The 15,907-nt window shown below is 35.3% G+C and overlaps 1 protein-coding gene across 2 annotated transcripts in view; it reads right to left on the reverse strand.

Moving 5' to 3' along the window:
• Positions 1–217: 217 nt before the first annotated feature.
• LOC138695837 (cytochrome P450 9e2-like) overlaps positions 218–15,907 on the reverse strand; it is a 45,848-nt gene continuing 30,158 nt past the window's right edge. For both annotated transcript variants that reach the window (XM_069820116.1, XM_069820115.1), the window contains exons 6-8: positions 10,560–10,781; positions 6,090–6,341; positions 218–1,390 (exon numbers count right to left, since the gene is read on the reverse strand). In XM_069820116.1, the coding sequence (XP_069676217.1) occupies positions 1,224–1,390; positions 6,090–6,341; positions 10,560–10,781 (641 nt within the window). In that variant the 3' untranslated portion in view covers positions 218–1,223. The remainder of the gene's footprint in view (positions 1,391–6,089; positions 6,342–10,559; positions 10,782–15,907) is intronic.

Genomic DNA, 15,907 nt, shown 5'->3' on the forward strand with positions numbered 1-15,907 from the left:
TTATTGTCATATATATATTTCGTCTAGTATTTCCGTGGAGTTGTGTCTCCCGGTATATGAAACGGTGTGATAATTTTGCGTTTCTTTCTGCACCTGTAATGAATATACCGGTAAGCGACGACACAGGGATTAGGGATGGGAGTACAGGGAGAACATTTTCACATAGACCTTCCTTTCACTTATAATCACATTTTTGTCACAACAGCGACTTGTCACATACTGCAAAGTCATGAATTTAATGTTGGACAAATACATTTTTACTTACACAAATATTAATATTCTATATTATTATATTCAAATACAAAATGTACATAAAACATTATCTTGTACTTATAAAAAATATACAGTAAAATCCCTCGTATCCGGCAGCCAAATAACCGGCAAAACCAAAACAACGGCACTTTTGGCTAGGCCAAAAAAAAAAAAATAGTCATTCATGTGAAATGGAAGAGTCGGACAAAGATGTGAGTGGTTTTCATAGATGGCACATGCCGCATATTGTGTTTACTCTTTACATTGTTCACGCATAAAAACATAGACAAAAAAACTCATGATGTCCCTGGAGTCAATCGGGTAGCATCGGTAAGCTGTCACTTGGGCCTTGCAAACAATGCGCAAAGATGATGTCTTTAAATGTACCACTTGAACTCGCCCATTTCTAGTCTAAGTAGGAAAGTGTGAAATTCTCTATTCCTACAGTGCGCAAAAATTTCATTCGAGTGATGGATAGTATCATGGCTATTACCGCTAAGCGCTGCTCTTGCACAATGGATTCCACGAAACGCAAGCGAAATGTTCTTACGCTCAAATCATCGAGCGCTACTTCATCGTCTTCATATTTGCGACATTGGCTACACTGCTCTTCACGTCACATGACTCACATTACCGCCATTTAAAATTATCATAAGGTTACGAAAACTTTTAGTATTTTTTACGCTATTACTATATTACAATAATTATGAACTTATTAACGTACATTCAGTACTAAAAATAAACATTGTACGTATTTCAAACTTTATTTTTAAATATCTGTATAAAAATACCAAATTTCAACATGGAAAAAAATGTTCGTGCAGTACAGTATGTCTTTACATAACCTATAAACGTATTTTCCAATTATCCGGCAAAATCAGTTATCTGGCATTGGCTTTGTCTCACAGTTGCCGGATACGAGGAATTCTACTGTAAAAGGATAATGCAGTTCAGCAGATAAAATATCTAATTCAACTTCTTCTCTCCAGACCCAGCCAAAATCCTCCTTCCACGTTAATGGCGAAACCATTTTGCACTATTTTGATGGGAATCGGCGTCTTGGGCACCACTTTGATGTTGAATCGGGACAGTACGTGTGCGAGGACAAGCTTGGTCTCCATCAACGCAAAGCGGTTGCCTGAAACAAAATCGTAATTGTGAAAATTCGTAACATTTTGATAGGAGCATTATTTTTTTTTCTTGTGTCATGTGTATCTCAATTTCCGTGTACAAACATGACTTTCTTCGCGCTACTACACAGGGTCATTCATAACGATTCAATAGCACTTAGGCATCAAAATCTATTGGTTTATTTTGACCATAAAATGTAATGTACGTCAATTAGGGTGAGATTGGACGGTTTTGAGACACTTCTTTATATATGCAATAAATACAGAGTGTCCGGGAAATACCTGACGAAAAAGAAGTAACTGGCAGAAAAAGAAAGAGGGGCATGAATCAGCAACAAAAACGTTAAGCTTATTAAATGATTAATTATATTCTCTCATATTAATATAGTTTGCCTTAAATAATAAGGAAAACTCACAACAGAACTGTGATAAGTGGACTTCGTTGAATTGCCACACGCAGAATGCAATCAGGTTCCCGATGTGCGGTAGTATAGAGGTGGTGAGCAACCGCCCGGTCTCGTAGTATAAGCAGTTCATGTTAAGAGATGTGACCGGTCCAAATAGATAGAGCAGCTACAGCTAATGTATACCTATGTAAGCACTTATTTTAATTACTGTGGTTGGAATAGTCAAAGCGTAACATTTGTTCAGTGCAGACAAGAATTCAATCAAACATACTACAATGAGAGTGTTGCTGTTCCAAATAATTGCCCCTGGAATACTCTTACCCCCGCAGCCAGTCTTAGCCCGTTGGGGAACGTGGTTGGATGCTGTTAATTATTGTGCAGAACATTACGGCAAAATAATGGAGGTAATTGATGCATTGGATAGCACAGACAGTTCCGCTGTTGCAGCTGTAAAATCATTGCCTTCTGAACAGCTATCGGAATATTCTGTTCATTGATTCTAATTTTAAAATCGTGTCCAAAAGCATCATCCTGTTAGAATCGTCTGAACTACAACTCTCAGAAGTCCTTAATATAGTGGATAAAGTATCACAAACCGTTATCCAAAATAACAGTTAACTAATTTCAGGAAAAATTAAATGTAAGTTGAGAAACGTTATTGCTAAAAATTCTGCCTATTCACAACTTCGTATTATAAATGATGTACTATCAGGTCACGACAAGACGTCTGAAGTTGGTGTACTAAAAAGTAGTGACTTTCCGTTCTTCAAATATGTACGTATTACATCGTGTGATGTTGAACGTACATTTTCCCAAAATAAAAACTGTTTAAGTGACCATCGGAGGAGGTTACTTTGCAGTCGCTCAAAATGTACGTAACTCTTTACTGCAATGCACATATTCAAGGATGATGTGAGTATCTTACATTAAATTTTAAGAGTTAATATATCTCACTATAAAATAATTGTGTATTTACATGTTTAGACATTTCCTACTTCAATGATCATTCATTATAATGCAGGATACAGGTTTTATTGTAACCGCAGTATATTGCTCAGTGTTTACATCAGAGGCATACTCCATCCGTTGCACGGCCCCTACTCATACAGTCTATACCGCGTGCGCAGTAAACCTTGCGATTCTCGTGGCAATTCCACGAAGTCTAGTGATAAGTGAACATTCTTCCAGCATGTATAACATGGTATCTATCATACTCATTGAATTATTTTTATAATGATTAAAAAATATATTTTTTGTTTAGTACTGCCACCAGTATGTTTCATAATGTTAAAATTACTAGTAAAAATAAAAAGAAACATCTAACTATTGTAAATTAATTGTAATTAGATGTTTCTAAATGTTTTCCTACCTAATAACTTCAAAACACTAAAACGTCACTTACCATGTTTTACTCCCAAATCCTTCATCATATGGAACCTGTTTAATAGAGTGATGCAGCATCTCACATTGTCAGAGTTTAATATACTCGTATAATTTAAACTTATTTCACAGTTGCAAAAAAAAAAAAAAAAAAAAAAAAAAAAGCAGAACCTTACATTTCTTGTAAAATTATTTAAAATTTAAATATTAAAAACAGTGAACAGAGAATACGAAAAGTTACTGTGAATACAGAAAAACTCCCGAGCATCCTAATACTTGAAGATTGATGACGAAACTTTATTTCGGATTTGGCCACGACCAACGGATTTTCCTAAACAGTCTACATAATTTTATTTTTCCTTGCATTTTTATTGTACCTGCATTTCTGAATGTTCTTGACTCCCACCCCTTTCACTAATGTCCTTGCTAACGTCGCCACACAAACTTACGGCCGCTGTTGCTAGCAGTGAAGTAAACAGTTCAGAGTACAGTGTGTTTCATAAATATGTTGCATTAGGGAAACACTGAAGGAGGAAGTTCGATCCGGTGCTATGGATTGAATTCGGCGTAGCTCAGTGATCAGAGCGCTTGGTACGTAGAACCAAGGACCCGGCGCCGGAGCGAATTTTTCTTCTCAAATATTAATATTCTCAACATTACAGAGATTATTCAGTAGGACAAATTAATAAATCCATAATATGTTGCATTTTCTATAGAAGAAAGAGCTTATATTATTGAAGTTTTGTTTTCACACAGGTATGGTGTGTTGCATAATTGAATTTATCTGTGTGGACTGAGCAGAAGTGAAGATTAGAGTTACCGAAAGTACGGTACCCTATAATATGGTACGGCACTTAACAGCATTATTTAAACAAGAGTTTTGTTTTACTGTTTGTAGAATATGAAGGACAATGATGGAAACTGGAATTACAATATAACCGAATATGAACAACAGTTTTTTTAAGCTTTCCTGATTATATAATTACGGGATATTTTCGTAGAAGTGTCATTAATCTGGTAGATAAATTTAGAGCAACAGAGTGTACAGAAAGATAGAAAAGTGTAAGATGGCCAACAAAGGTGACAGAAGATGCTGTAGAAGATGCTAGAGAAAGGATGCAGCGAGGTCGTAATAAGTCGGTCAAGAAGCTTACTTACTTACAAATGGCTTTTAAGGAACCCGAAGGTTCATTGCCGCCCTCACATAAGCCCGCCAGCAGTCCCTATCCTGTGCAAGATTAATCCAGTCTCTATCATCACATCCCACCTCCCTCAAATACATTTTAATATTATCCTCCCATCTACGTCTCGGCCTCCCTAAAGGTCTTTTTCCCTCCGGTCTCCCAACTAACACTCTATAAGCATTTCTGGATTCGCCCATACGTGCTACAAGCCCTGCCCATCTCAAACGTCTGGATTTTAAGTTCCTAATTATGTTAGGTGAAGAATACAATGCGTGCAGTTCTGTGTTGTGTAACTTTCTCCATTCTCCTGTAACTTCATCCCGCTTAGCCTCAATATTTTCCTAAGCACCTTATTCTCAAACACCCTTAACCTATGTTCCTCTCTCAAAGTGAGAGTCCAGTTTCACAACCATAAAGAACAACCGGTAATATAACTAACTTTAAGATTTTTTTGACAGCAGACTTGATGACAAAGCTTCTCAACCGAATAATAACACGCATTTCACATACTTATTCTCCGTTTAATTTCCTCCCGAGTGTCATTTATATTTGTTACTGTTGCTCCAAGATATTTGAATTTTTCCACCTCTTCGAAGGATAAATCTCCAATTTTTATATTTCCATTTCGTTCAATATTCTGGTCACGAGACATAATCATATACTTGGTCTTTTCGGGATTTACTTCCAAACCGATCGCTTTACTTGCTTCAAGTAAAATTTCCGTGTTTTCCCTAGTCGTTTGTGTATTTTCTCCTAACATATTCACGTCATCTGCATAGACAAGAAGCTGATGTAACCCGTTCAATTCCAAACCCTGCCTGTTATCCTGAACTTTCCTAATGGCATATTCTAGCGCGAAGTTAAAAAGTAAAGGTGATAGTGCATCTCCCTGCTTTAGCCCGCAGTGAATTGGAAACGCATCTGACAGAAACTGACCTATACGGACTCTGCTGTATGTTTCACTGAGACACATTTTAATTAATCGAACTAGTTTCTTGGGAATACCAAATTCAATAAGAATATCATATAATACTTCCCTCTTAACCGAGTCATATGCCTTTTTGAAATCTATGAATAACTGATGTACTGTACCCTTATACTCCCATTTTTTCTCCATTGTCTGTCGAATACAAAAAATCTGATCAATAATCGATCTATTTACGCCGAAAACCGCACTGATGATCCCCAATAATGTCATCTACGTACGGAGTTAATCTTCTCAAAAGAATATTGGACAAAATGTTGTACGACGGCAACAAAAGTGATATTCCTCGAAAGTTACCACAGTTAGTTTTGTCCCCCTTTTTAAAAATAGGTACAAGAAGCTAGCTGTAGAAACTGGGCTTTCTTACTGAAGTGCTCACAAAATTCTCAGAAATAAATTAGGTTAGTAATATGCTGAATAATGTAGACGTTACATAATGAATATAACCGCCTGAAGAGTTGAGATTGTGAAAAAAAAATTGTTACTACTCCATTATTTTTTTATAAAATACCGTAAAAGTAATGATCAAATTGAAAATCGTAATACTGTATTTCCCTGTAACATAAATGGATACACTACTTTTCTCTCCTCCTATAGCTAGTAAAATGATTTGTTTACATATTGCACTAGTAACACAAAACTCCTGTAATGGAAAGGGGGTAACAGTGTTTCCGGGTATAGCCAGGTTAATGTTTAAAATGTTGGTAAAAATAAAGTGATGTCTCTGTATAAACTCACTTTAAATACTCACCAATGCAGATCCTGGGTCCCAGGCCGAAGGGTAGATATGCCGCAGGGTTGATATTATGTTTGTTGTCATCGCTGAATCGCTCAGGGTCGAAGCGGTCTGGATCAGGGAAGTATTCAGGGTCACGATGCAATCCAAATAGAGGGATGAACAGGCTGTCCCCAGGCATCAGGTCCAAAGGCGGATCAGCCTTGATCGTGTAGTTCCGAACGCAAACTCTATCACCCGCTGCTGGAGGGTACATCCTCAGGGTTTCTGTGAAGTACGATATGCGCCAAAACAAACAGTATTGTAATTCTCGCATGTACGTGTCGTATCCATGGTGATCTTTGTTTATCTGTACTCGTTGTATTGTTGATACATAATATAGTGAAGATTTTCACAGTCTTGGATTGATGAAGACTCGGGGTCTGAGGAACCTACAGATTCTATGGCTGCTTTGGAGTCGCACAGGATGATGACATTCTTGAATTTAGTTTGATGACATATCAGTTGAGCTAAGGCTACCCTGATAGCTTCAATTTCACCGTCATAAGCTGACCTATGAGTGCCTACCGCTGTATAGAAGGCAAAGATATCGCTATATACACCGGCACCAGCATTAATATCATCCTCCGATTTGGATCCATCTGTATAAACACGAAGCCACTCAGTTTCTGGATACTTGAGGTTAATTGTTTCAAGAGACAGGGATCTTAATATATCTACTGGTGTTTCTTTTTACAAACAGCATCTTCGAAATCTATGGAGAATAAGATGGAGTTGGAAAGTATTGGATTAAAAAATTGAGGAAGTATTACAAATCTGATATATTTCCCTCAATTCCATGACTTTTTATAAATCCGTGCTGTGTTTTCAACCTTCTTTCGACATTATGATAAGATTGCCAGAATTGGTCTCCTGGAAATACACAAAATCGTGGTACTACAGTGGGTCCCCTGGCACTGCAACTTATTTGGCAATGAGCAGGCCGATGCCTTGGCAAAAAAAAAGGTGCTAAAATTTTACAAACATCTTCTAAATCAACACCCTTCCAGACAATAAAATTATACATCAAAGAAGTTGCTCACAACATCCACTCCCATGAGATTTCAGAAAGAACATATTGCAAACACTGGAGAAGGGGCCTTCTATCAATACCTAACGGACCAAGAAGATTGGCAGTCGCGCATTTCCGCCTTGCAACTGGTCATGACTGCTTGGCGCAGCATCTCCACCGTTTCGGTATTTATCAACATCCAACCTGTACCCTTTGTGACCTTAAAGAAGCGATGAATAGAGATCATCTCCAACGCTGCCCAGCTCTAAAATCACTGACTGAATGTGCCAGATACTGGGAAGCGAGAAGCCTCATGCCTCTGTTTAGTTCTTAGTTTTTAGTTCTTTAAGGATTTTGTTTAGTTCCTTCATTAGATTTAATTTTAAGTTGTATTAAGTTAACTGTTTTAATATTGAGGTTGCGTTAGGTAAAGATAAAAGTTATCTATGTACCTGTCATTAGAAAAATAAATAAATAAATATAGTGAAGATTTGCTAAAATGGTTCTCACAACTGAGGAAAATTTGTTTATTGTAGAGTATTATTTCCGTTCATACGGGATAGGAAGCGCAAATGACCCTAGTTTGAAACCAAGTTTCAGATTAATTTTGTCATAAGTTTCACAAAGCTCCGGCGAGTAACGCAGTTTTGTTACACGTTTTGATAACGATCCTCACAAGTATTAACATTGTAACTCACTTTCTTCCATTTTCCAGGAGAAGCAAATGAAGTTTTAAAATGTCCGTGTAAATCAGTGTATACAGATAGTAACAATAAGATTTTACATACGATTGGGAAGGTTTAGAGCTACAATGATAGTACTGGAAGAAAAGAAACAATTTAAGGCCATATTAACTAGCATAACTCAAAACCATAAAAAATTTAGTTACAATGTTAGTATTTGGGAGGGTCGATAAATTTCGCCATACAGGAAACGTTCTCACTAGAAGAAAAGGCTAATAAAGCTAGAGTGGAATGTACATTGATATAATAATCCTCTAATTTACTACTGTTACCTCCACATCCATTCTAAGCGTTATTTACGTATGACAAAATGTAATTTTTGGAGTTTCATATGTTAGAGCATAAGTGAACATATAGTGCAGTTGAGTCTAATTTTTTAAGGATTCGGCTTTCTAAAATATCGTACTATACAGAAAAGTACATTTTTTATATTACAGGGTGAAGGTCCATAAATATAATAATGTAAGGTTGTTCGACAATAAAATATCAATATAGGCTACAGAGTTTTAAAAGTGTATAATAATAATATTATTATTATTATTATCATCATCATCATCATCATCATCATCATCATCATGTAGTTGTTACATGGCATAATACTGATAAATTACATCTAGGCTACTGTAATTATATATTTTTAAATATAGGCTATAGTACTACATTATGCAACGAGCCTATAATGGTAATAATTAAGACGCGAATATGTTTATGAAACGAGCGCAAGCGAGTTTCATAATTTTCATACGAGCGTCTTAATTACCATTATAGTCAAGTTTCATACGACTTTTTATGCTCAACCATATTGATTTTTTCCGGCAATTGGAGAAATGAATTTGTGGGAATGTTCTTTGTGAAAGGCTGGAAAATGACGGTGAATTGATGTTAATTTGTGTGTTGTTTTTTTCGACTGAGTTTAATATTGTCTAATCTCTCGATAGTTGCCTTTCGATTGCATATCCGAGAATAATCGATACTTGCGCTTTCATATTGCTACAATGGTATTTTATGATTGGTGGAACACCTGAACTTTGATGAATAGGTACATTAAAGGGCTTCTACCAGGTGTATAATTACTACATTTCGGCATGGTCGAGCATAAAATATTTTATATTTCTATATACAGTACAAAGAATAGCCTATATACAGCCCTATTATAATGCTAAACTACATCAACTTTAATGATCAATTGTTTTCTTAATAAATGTGCAGGAAAGTGTAGGCACATTTTTATATAGATTATGTAGTAGGTCTACCTTATATATGGGTGGATAATTATATTACCGGTACTTGGCCTACCTTATAATTTCTAAATTTACAGAAAAACGAGAAAAGTGTGCATTCGTTACATAGGCTATAGCCAGTGCTTTTCTTCTGGAGAAAAAACGTGGTGGAACTCTGTGTAGGATATATTATATTATAACAGACTGGGAGATGATTACTATCCAGTGTCGTTTTTATAGCTGACGCCAGGGTTTTTGGCGCGTGTCCTTGAGTACAATGCACAGTCTGCGAGCATCTATTGATGTGTAGCTGAAAATGGTACCACCTCCTATACACGTCACTTCAGCAATCTGCCAACCACAGCTGTCAGTCTTGCTGCCCAGACTGCGGCAAAAGTAAGATACTCGCACTTAACTTTCCTGCGGTGTATCCTTGAGTAGAGTCCAGTCAGTGAGTTTCTGTTGTCACTGCAGCTGAGAACGGTACCTCCTCCTAAATACGCGTCACATCAACAATCTACCAATCACAAGTCCCAGTTTTATCGCCTATAAATTGCTACGAAAGTTAGACACTCGCACTTTAGTTTCCCTTTACTTATTTCACATGCCAAAATCGGTGGCGCGCCCTATAGCCTCCTTTTCGCCCAACTTTAAGACTTTCTACATCTAGGTCACAGTCTAGTATATTCAGTCATGAAGCTTGAATTATGAGGGTGCTAGGAACAATAGACTGTACAGGTACTATTTCGCATTGTATGTAATGAGGCGATAGTAGCGATCCTAGTGGTTAGCAACTATCTATGGATGCATATTTACTACGTATTGAGCTTCGTGACTGTATATACTAGACTGTAGTCTAAGAGGAATTCAAAGAAAAATTAATTATTAACACATTTCTCTAGTTCCCCTAGAAAAAAAGCATCAACTATAACCTAATATAACCAAACACAGTGCTAATGCTGACATACTCAATCGCCTTTGAAATATTATTTTCTTGAAATAGGTTTTAATTAATTCTTTTTCGTTACAGTTTCTGCATTACATTAATTTGAAATAGACATTTAAATTTCGCCATGTGAAATAGCAGTCTATAGCAGAAATTGAATACTTGGCGGTATTTTGCGGAGGATTATGGGGCATAAAAGATGTAGTTTGACGTCACATCCGTCCCACCGCTTTCAAGCATTTTTCCTTGGATCGCTCTCTCCTTTCTTTTAATCCTCGAAGGTAATAACTAAAGAACTCACATTATACCGACAAATTATCGTTCACTATCGATTAGTAGGGTCAGATATCTTGGAACGTCAGTGTACGGCTTCTCATTGAAGTCCAGAGTCATTCATCTAGTGGAGTAATAAGACAACATTGGTTTTACTGTATAGGCCTATATTTCTTTTTGCTGATATTCTGAGAGTTGGAACCAATGGTGTCTTGCATCGTAAATTGTAACCACTTAACGGCTACCACTCACCGGACACAACCATGTCGAGGTACTTCATCCCGTTCAGAGCCTCGTACGAGAGCTTCCCACCGCCCTCACGAAGAGTTTCATCGATCTCGTTCTGAAGTCTAGCTTGTACTTCCGGATCCAAGGCCAAGTGGTAACAGGTGAAACACATGGCCGTGGAAGCTGTGTCGAAGCCGGCCAGGAAGAACAACATGCACTGCGCCACCACGTCTTCGTCGTCCATTTCTGCGATACAACATCAAATACAGTAGGCCCTACTTCTTACAATTCAAAGAACGCGTTGTATGTAGTTTTCTACAACCCCGGAGAGAAAAAAAACTTTTGGGGAGACCGAGATGTAGATGGGAGGATAATATTAAAATGGATTTGAGGGAGGTGGGATATGATGGTAGAGACTGGATTAATCTTGCACAGGATAGGGACCGATGGCGGCCTTATGTTTATCTATCTATCTATCTATCTATCTATCTATCTATCTATCTATCTATCTATCTATCTATCTATCTATCTATCTATCTATCTATCTATCTATCTATCTATCTATCTGTCTATCTATCTATCTATCTATCTATCTATCTATCTATCTATCTATCTATCTATCTATCTATCTATCTATTTATTTTTTATTTATTTTACTAATAATTGTAACATAAAATATAAAATATACAGGAAAACTTTAGCTCGTCCCTGAAAGAGTAGAACTCTTGTTCAGGGGCGGATTCCTGAATTGAAATTAAGAAGTATAAAATACAATGTCTCTTATGTCTACTATGCAATTAGAATATATAAATTTAAATTTACAATTTTTTTATTTTTATAAAATCCATACATAACTTTTTAAATTTAATATTAAAACTATTAGAATTGACAAGATTAGGATATTTAAATATAAATTTATTATATATTCTTGGGCCTAAATTACTACTGTGTAACAGTCTTGCATTTTGGTTCAAACAATCTTAAAGAATTCATACTTTTTGTTTCATAACTATGAGAATACAATTCAAAATTATTTCGATTTTTGTGTATGAATTTTATTAATACAATATAAAAAATTTGTCTTATGTTAAGTACATTAAAGTCTAAAAACAATTTTTGAGATGGAAAATCAATAGGTTTATGAAGACATATTTTAATTATTTTCTTCTGTAATAAATAAAGTGGATATAATTACCGACTGAAATAAAGTTAAATATTTTGTGCGTAATAAACTTATTGACTAGTAATTCCTCAATAAAACAAAATAATATATTATTTTACGTAATTTATTACAAAGGTAATTAATGTGTTGGTTCCATTTTAAATGATTAGGGGAGAGTCGGGTAGTATCGGACATCGAGTAATATCGGACATTGAATTTCTTTCATCTACCACACGATGATAGTACCTGATTTACATGGTTACGTTTCTGTGATGTCGTATAGAGAAACATGACCATGTCATTCAGGTACTACCATATCACTGCCATCGTGATCTAGACCAGGCCGTAATGCAGGTTGTGTGACGTCATTCGATGAGTCGGGCTTTTCTATTTGAGTATACGGAGCTGAGAGAAAGATATTACTTTATAGCGTGTCGGCGCTCAATTTTATTTAGTGTAATGTGTGTATAAGACCCCTTCACACTTCTTATTGCATAATATGTTGCAGAAATAATTACAAAACTGTGTTATTTTAATGTGAACGGAGTTTTACATGGTAACATAACCTGGTTGCATCAACATTTTAAGTTTGGAATGGAAGCTATTTTGAGATTTAATAAAGAAGAATTATTTATATTGTGATTTTAATTTAGCACGTCTACCTTCCTTACTTGTAGGTACAAAATTTATCACAGTCCCTCCTATGAAATTAGTGTATGTACAGTTGTGTGTTATTCTGGTAGGTTAGATAAATACAATTCATTACAACCCAGTATAGTAGGGAACAAATAAATAACACAATTAAATTTTTATTCAATGTAATATGTGCATAAGTTCCATTTATGTGTTGCATAATGTGGCAGGAATAATAAATAAAACTGTGTTATTTTTATGTGAAGAGAATTTACCATGTTAACATAACCTATCTGCGTCAACATTTTAGGCTAAAGTTGAGAACGAAAACTGTTTGAGATTTAATAAAGAAGAATATAGTTTTAGGATAAACTTCAGAACACGGTTACCGTCCTTACTTATAGGTAGAAAATTCACCACAGTCCCTCCTATGAAATGTACATACGTTATATTACTTAGTAACGCTGAGGTATAGTTCCGGTAATTTCTGAACTGAAAACAGTTGAATTTATTTTTTGTGGAGATGCATTTGATCCTATAAGCAAGGCATATTAAAATCCTGAACGAACCGAACTAATTTGTATATGCAAGATGTATGAATACGAAGGGAACTACCTCAGCGCTAGTTTAGCCCTAGTAACATATTAAACTAATCAGACTTCAGACTGGAGTACCGTCTGAAACGAATAAATACAATTGAAGTGTAGACAAATTGCATTTATAAGTTATACGTAGCGTTATGCTTAATTATAATGCATAATTGCGAATATGGAAATAAGGCAAGTACTGATAGAATAAACATAACCTATAACTTCAACACATTAAAATATGCGTGCGATGCAACTGAAAATTGTTGAAACGTGCATAAATGAATGTGCAAGAATTTCGTAATGAAGCATGAGTGCTTTATTTCAACTAATTACAATTCTAGATACTGTAACAGTAATGAAAACTATAGGGTATAACTTTTCGTAATATACTATATGTATCTCGTTTTTAGTTCAAATTGTGTATATTATCAAACGTCGTATTATTTACTCGTATAATGTAGGTTATTCACAAATAAAAAGGGCGCAATAATTTAAATTTAATAAGACAAATACGTTAAATTAACAATAATGTATTAGACAAGAGTAACATCGGTAACGCTGCACTTCGGCCTAATCACAACTTACTTTACATGCCAGTCAGTGTTTCACTTTCACGTATATATTATTACACATATTTAGCCTACTGTTTATAAGACCAAAATTTCACTTAACCACATAAGGGCGCAATATTTAATCGAAATAAAGGCAGGTATTACACATACGAACTTTGCCTGCAACGTAATTTTCACACCAAAAATAATATTATACCTTAAATTGCAAGTAAATTATTTCTCAAGTGTCTCACAATCACTGTTTAAAATTTTACTGACGCAATTACACTGCATTTCAGAGAAATATATGTTATTCTTCATGCACTGCAACTAATTCATATGGTTGAAAGACCGCCTTTCGCGATCAGCTGTTAAGCGAGTCACGTGGTCTGCCTTACGTCCTGTATTAGATCACGATGGCAGTGTACCATATGGTGGTAGATGAAAAAAACGCACTGTCCGATATTACCCGATGTCCGATACTACCCGACTCTCCCCTATCGAAAATTATGCCTAAATACTTAACTTCAGAGGACACCTTAATAATCGGACATTCACACTGTATAAGACAACAATCAGAATTATGTAATTTAATGCTTAATATAGATGTAGGTTTTTTGTAAGAATAAAGAGATGTCACTATTTAATCGAAATAAACTGGAGCCTCAATTTTAGGCAGGGAAAATGTCTTTTTTATTCTTTCCTTACAAGGCGGTAGGGGATGGAGAGAGAGTGAACGAAGGTGACGTATTCGTGTACAGTTGTCTCTTGGTAGTAGTCGGGTGTTTCATATTGAGCGCAACCACCCTTAAAAGATCAAAAAAATTCAAATAATTGATTAAATGGCGATCTTACTCGTGTTAATTATGTAAGCATGTGTGGCTTACAGCTATTTCGGTGTTATTTGACACCATCCTCAGAGCCTACTAGATTTCGGCGCTATCTCAACTTCGCTGCCTATTGTGTGGGTGCGTTCGTGTGATGAAGAGTTGTGTCAAATAGTGTGTGTGTTCTGAAATTGATCTGTGTGTTGAGAATTTGATCGGGGTGTGTTTTAGTGTGTCTGTATATTTCATATTGTTCTAGTGTGTTCAGTTTTTGGTTTTTGGGTTGTATGTGTAGGATTCCCATGTCTGTATTTATGTTATTGTATGTGTGGTTAGCATTGGTTATGTGTTCGGCATATGTAGATGTATTGTGTCCTCTGGTTATTGCTTTAATATGTTCTTTGCATAGAATTTGGAATGACACTCTAGAACGCACCCTGATCAAATTCTCAACACACAGATCAATTTCAGAACACACACTATTTGACATCACATTTCAACACTTTTCAACAACAACAATAATAATAATAATAATAATAATAATAATAATAATAATAATAATAATAATAATAATAATATAGCTTATGATTGAGCATAGTTTGTGTTGTTATTAGAAGAATTATGTTTCGGTATTTAATTGATATACCTGACGTGCCAAGAATTCAAAGGCTGAAGGACACAAATTTAGAAAGAGGGAAATACCAACATAAAAATATTGGTTTTCTTGTTCATGAAATCATTCCAGCATTAAGTTTTTAATTTAATAAAACACTTATAAAATATTTATTTGTATGTTGACATAGCTGACTATATGAATGAAATATGATTGATGTGCGTACATATAACATTTTCTGCAAAAAGTGAATATGTCCATAAGTTTTTTCTTTTCTTTCTCAAGAAACCATAAGAAAACAGTGAAACTTTTTACAAAAGTTGGAAGATATATGAGAAACCTATGTAAAATATGTCAGCTTATTTTATTGTACAGGGACATCATTTTATTTTTACTAACATTTTTAATATTAACCTGGCTCTACCTTTGGATCAACACCGTTTACTACCTTCTTCCACGACTGGAGTTCGATGATACTGCCGTAATATACAAACAAATCACTTTACTAGGTATAGGAGGGAAGAAAAGTAGTTCATCCATTTACGTAAACTAGGAAATATCGCGATTTTGAGTTTGATTATTTTCATTAGGGTTTTGTTTAACCAAAATACAGTACAGTATTAACAATGAGTGTTTTTACTCACGAACTGAGCTATTCATTCGGACGTATTAATTATGCAGTGTATATTATACTGTCTACAGCACATTAGCGTACGATATAGAGAATGAAGTTAAATTGAAAAATAATCATAATATGGATATTTAAACACATTTTTCAAAATGGTGGCCGTTCATTTCGATACATGCTTCAGTTCTTTTGTGCATATTATCGCACTATAGACTATTGTACCTAATCCCAATTATCAGTTTCGTCCTTCGTACTAGTAACTCATGTTGAAATAATTCTGTACCTACTATATGAAAGATTACCTTACGTACTGTAAATTCAATCTTCACTTCTGCCCGATCCGAATAGATAAAATTACTCAGACATAC

Source organism: Periplaneta americana, chromosome 3 (assembly GCF_040183065.1).
Source record: "Periplaneta americana isolate PAMFEO1 chromosome 3, P.americana_PAMFEO1_priV1, whole genome shotgun sequence".
NCBI lineage: Eukaryota > Metazoa > Arthropoda > Insecta > Blattodea > Blattidae > Periplaneta > Periplaneta americana.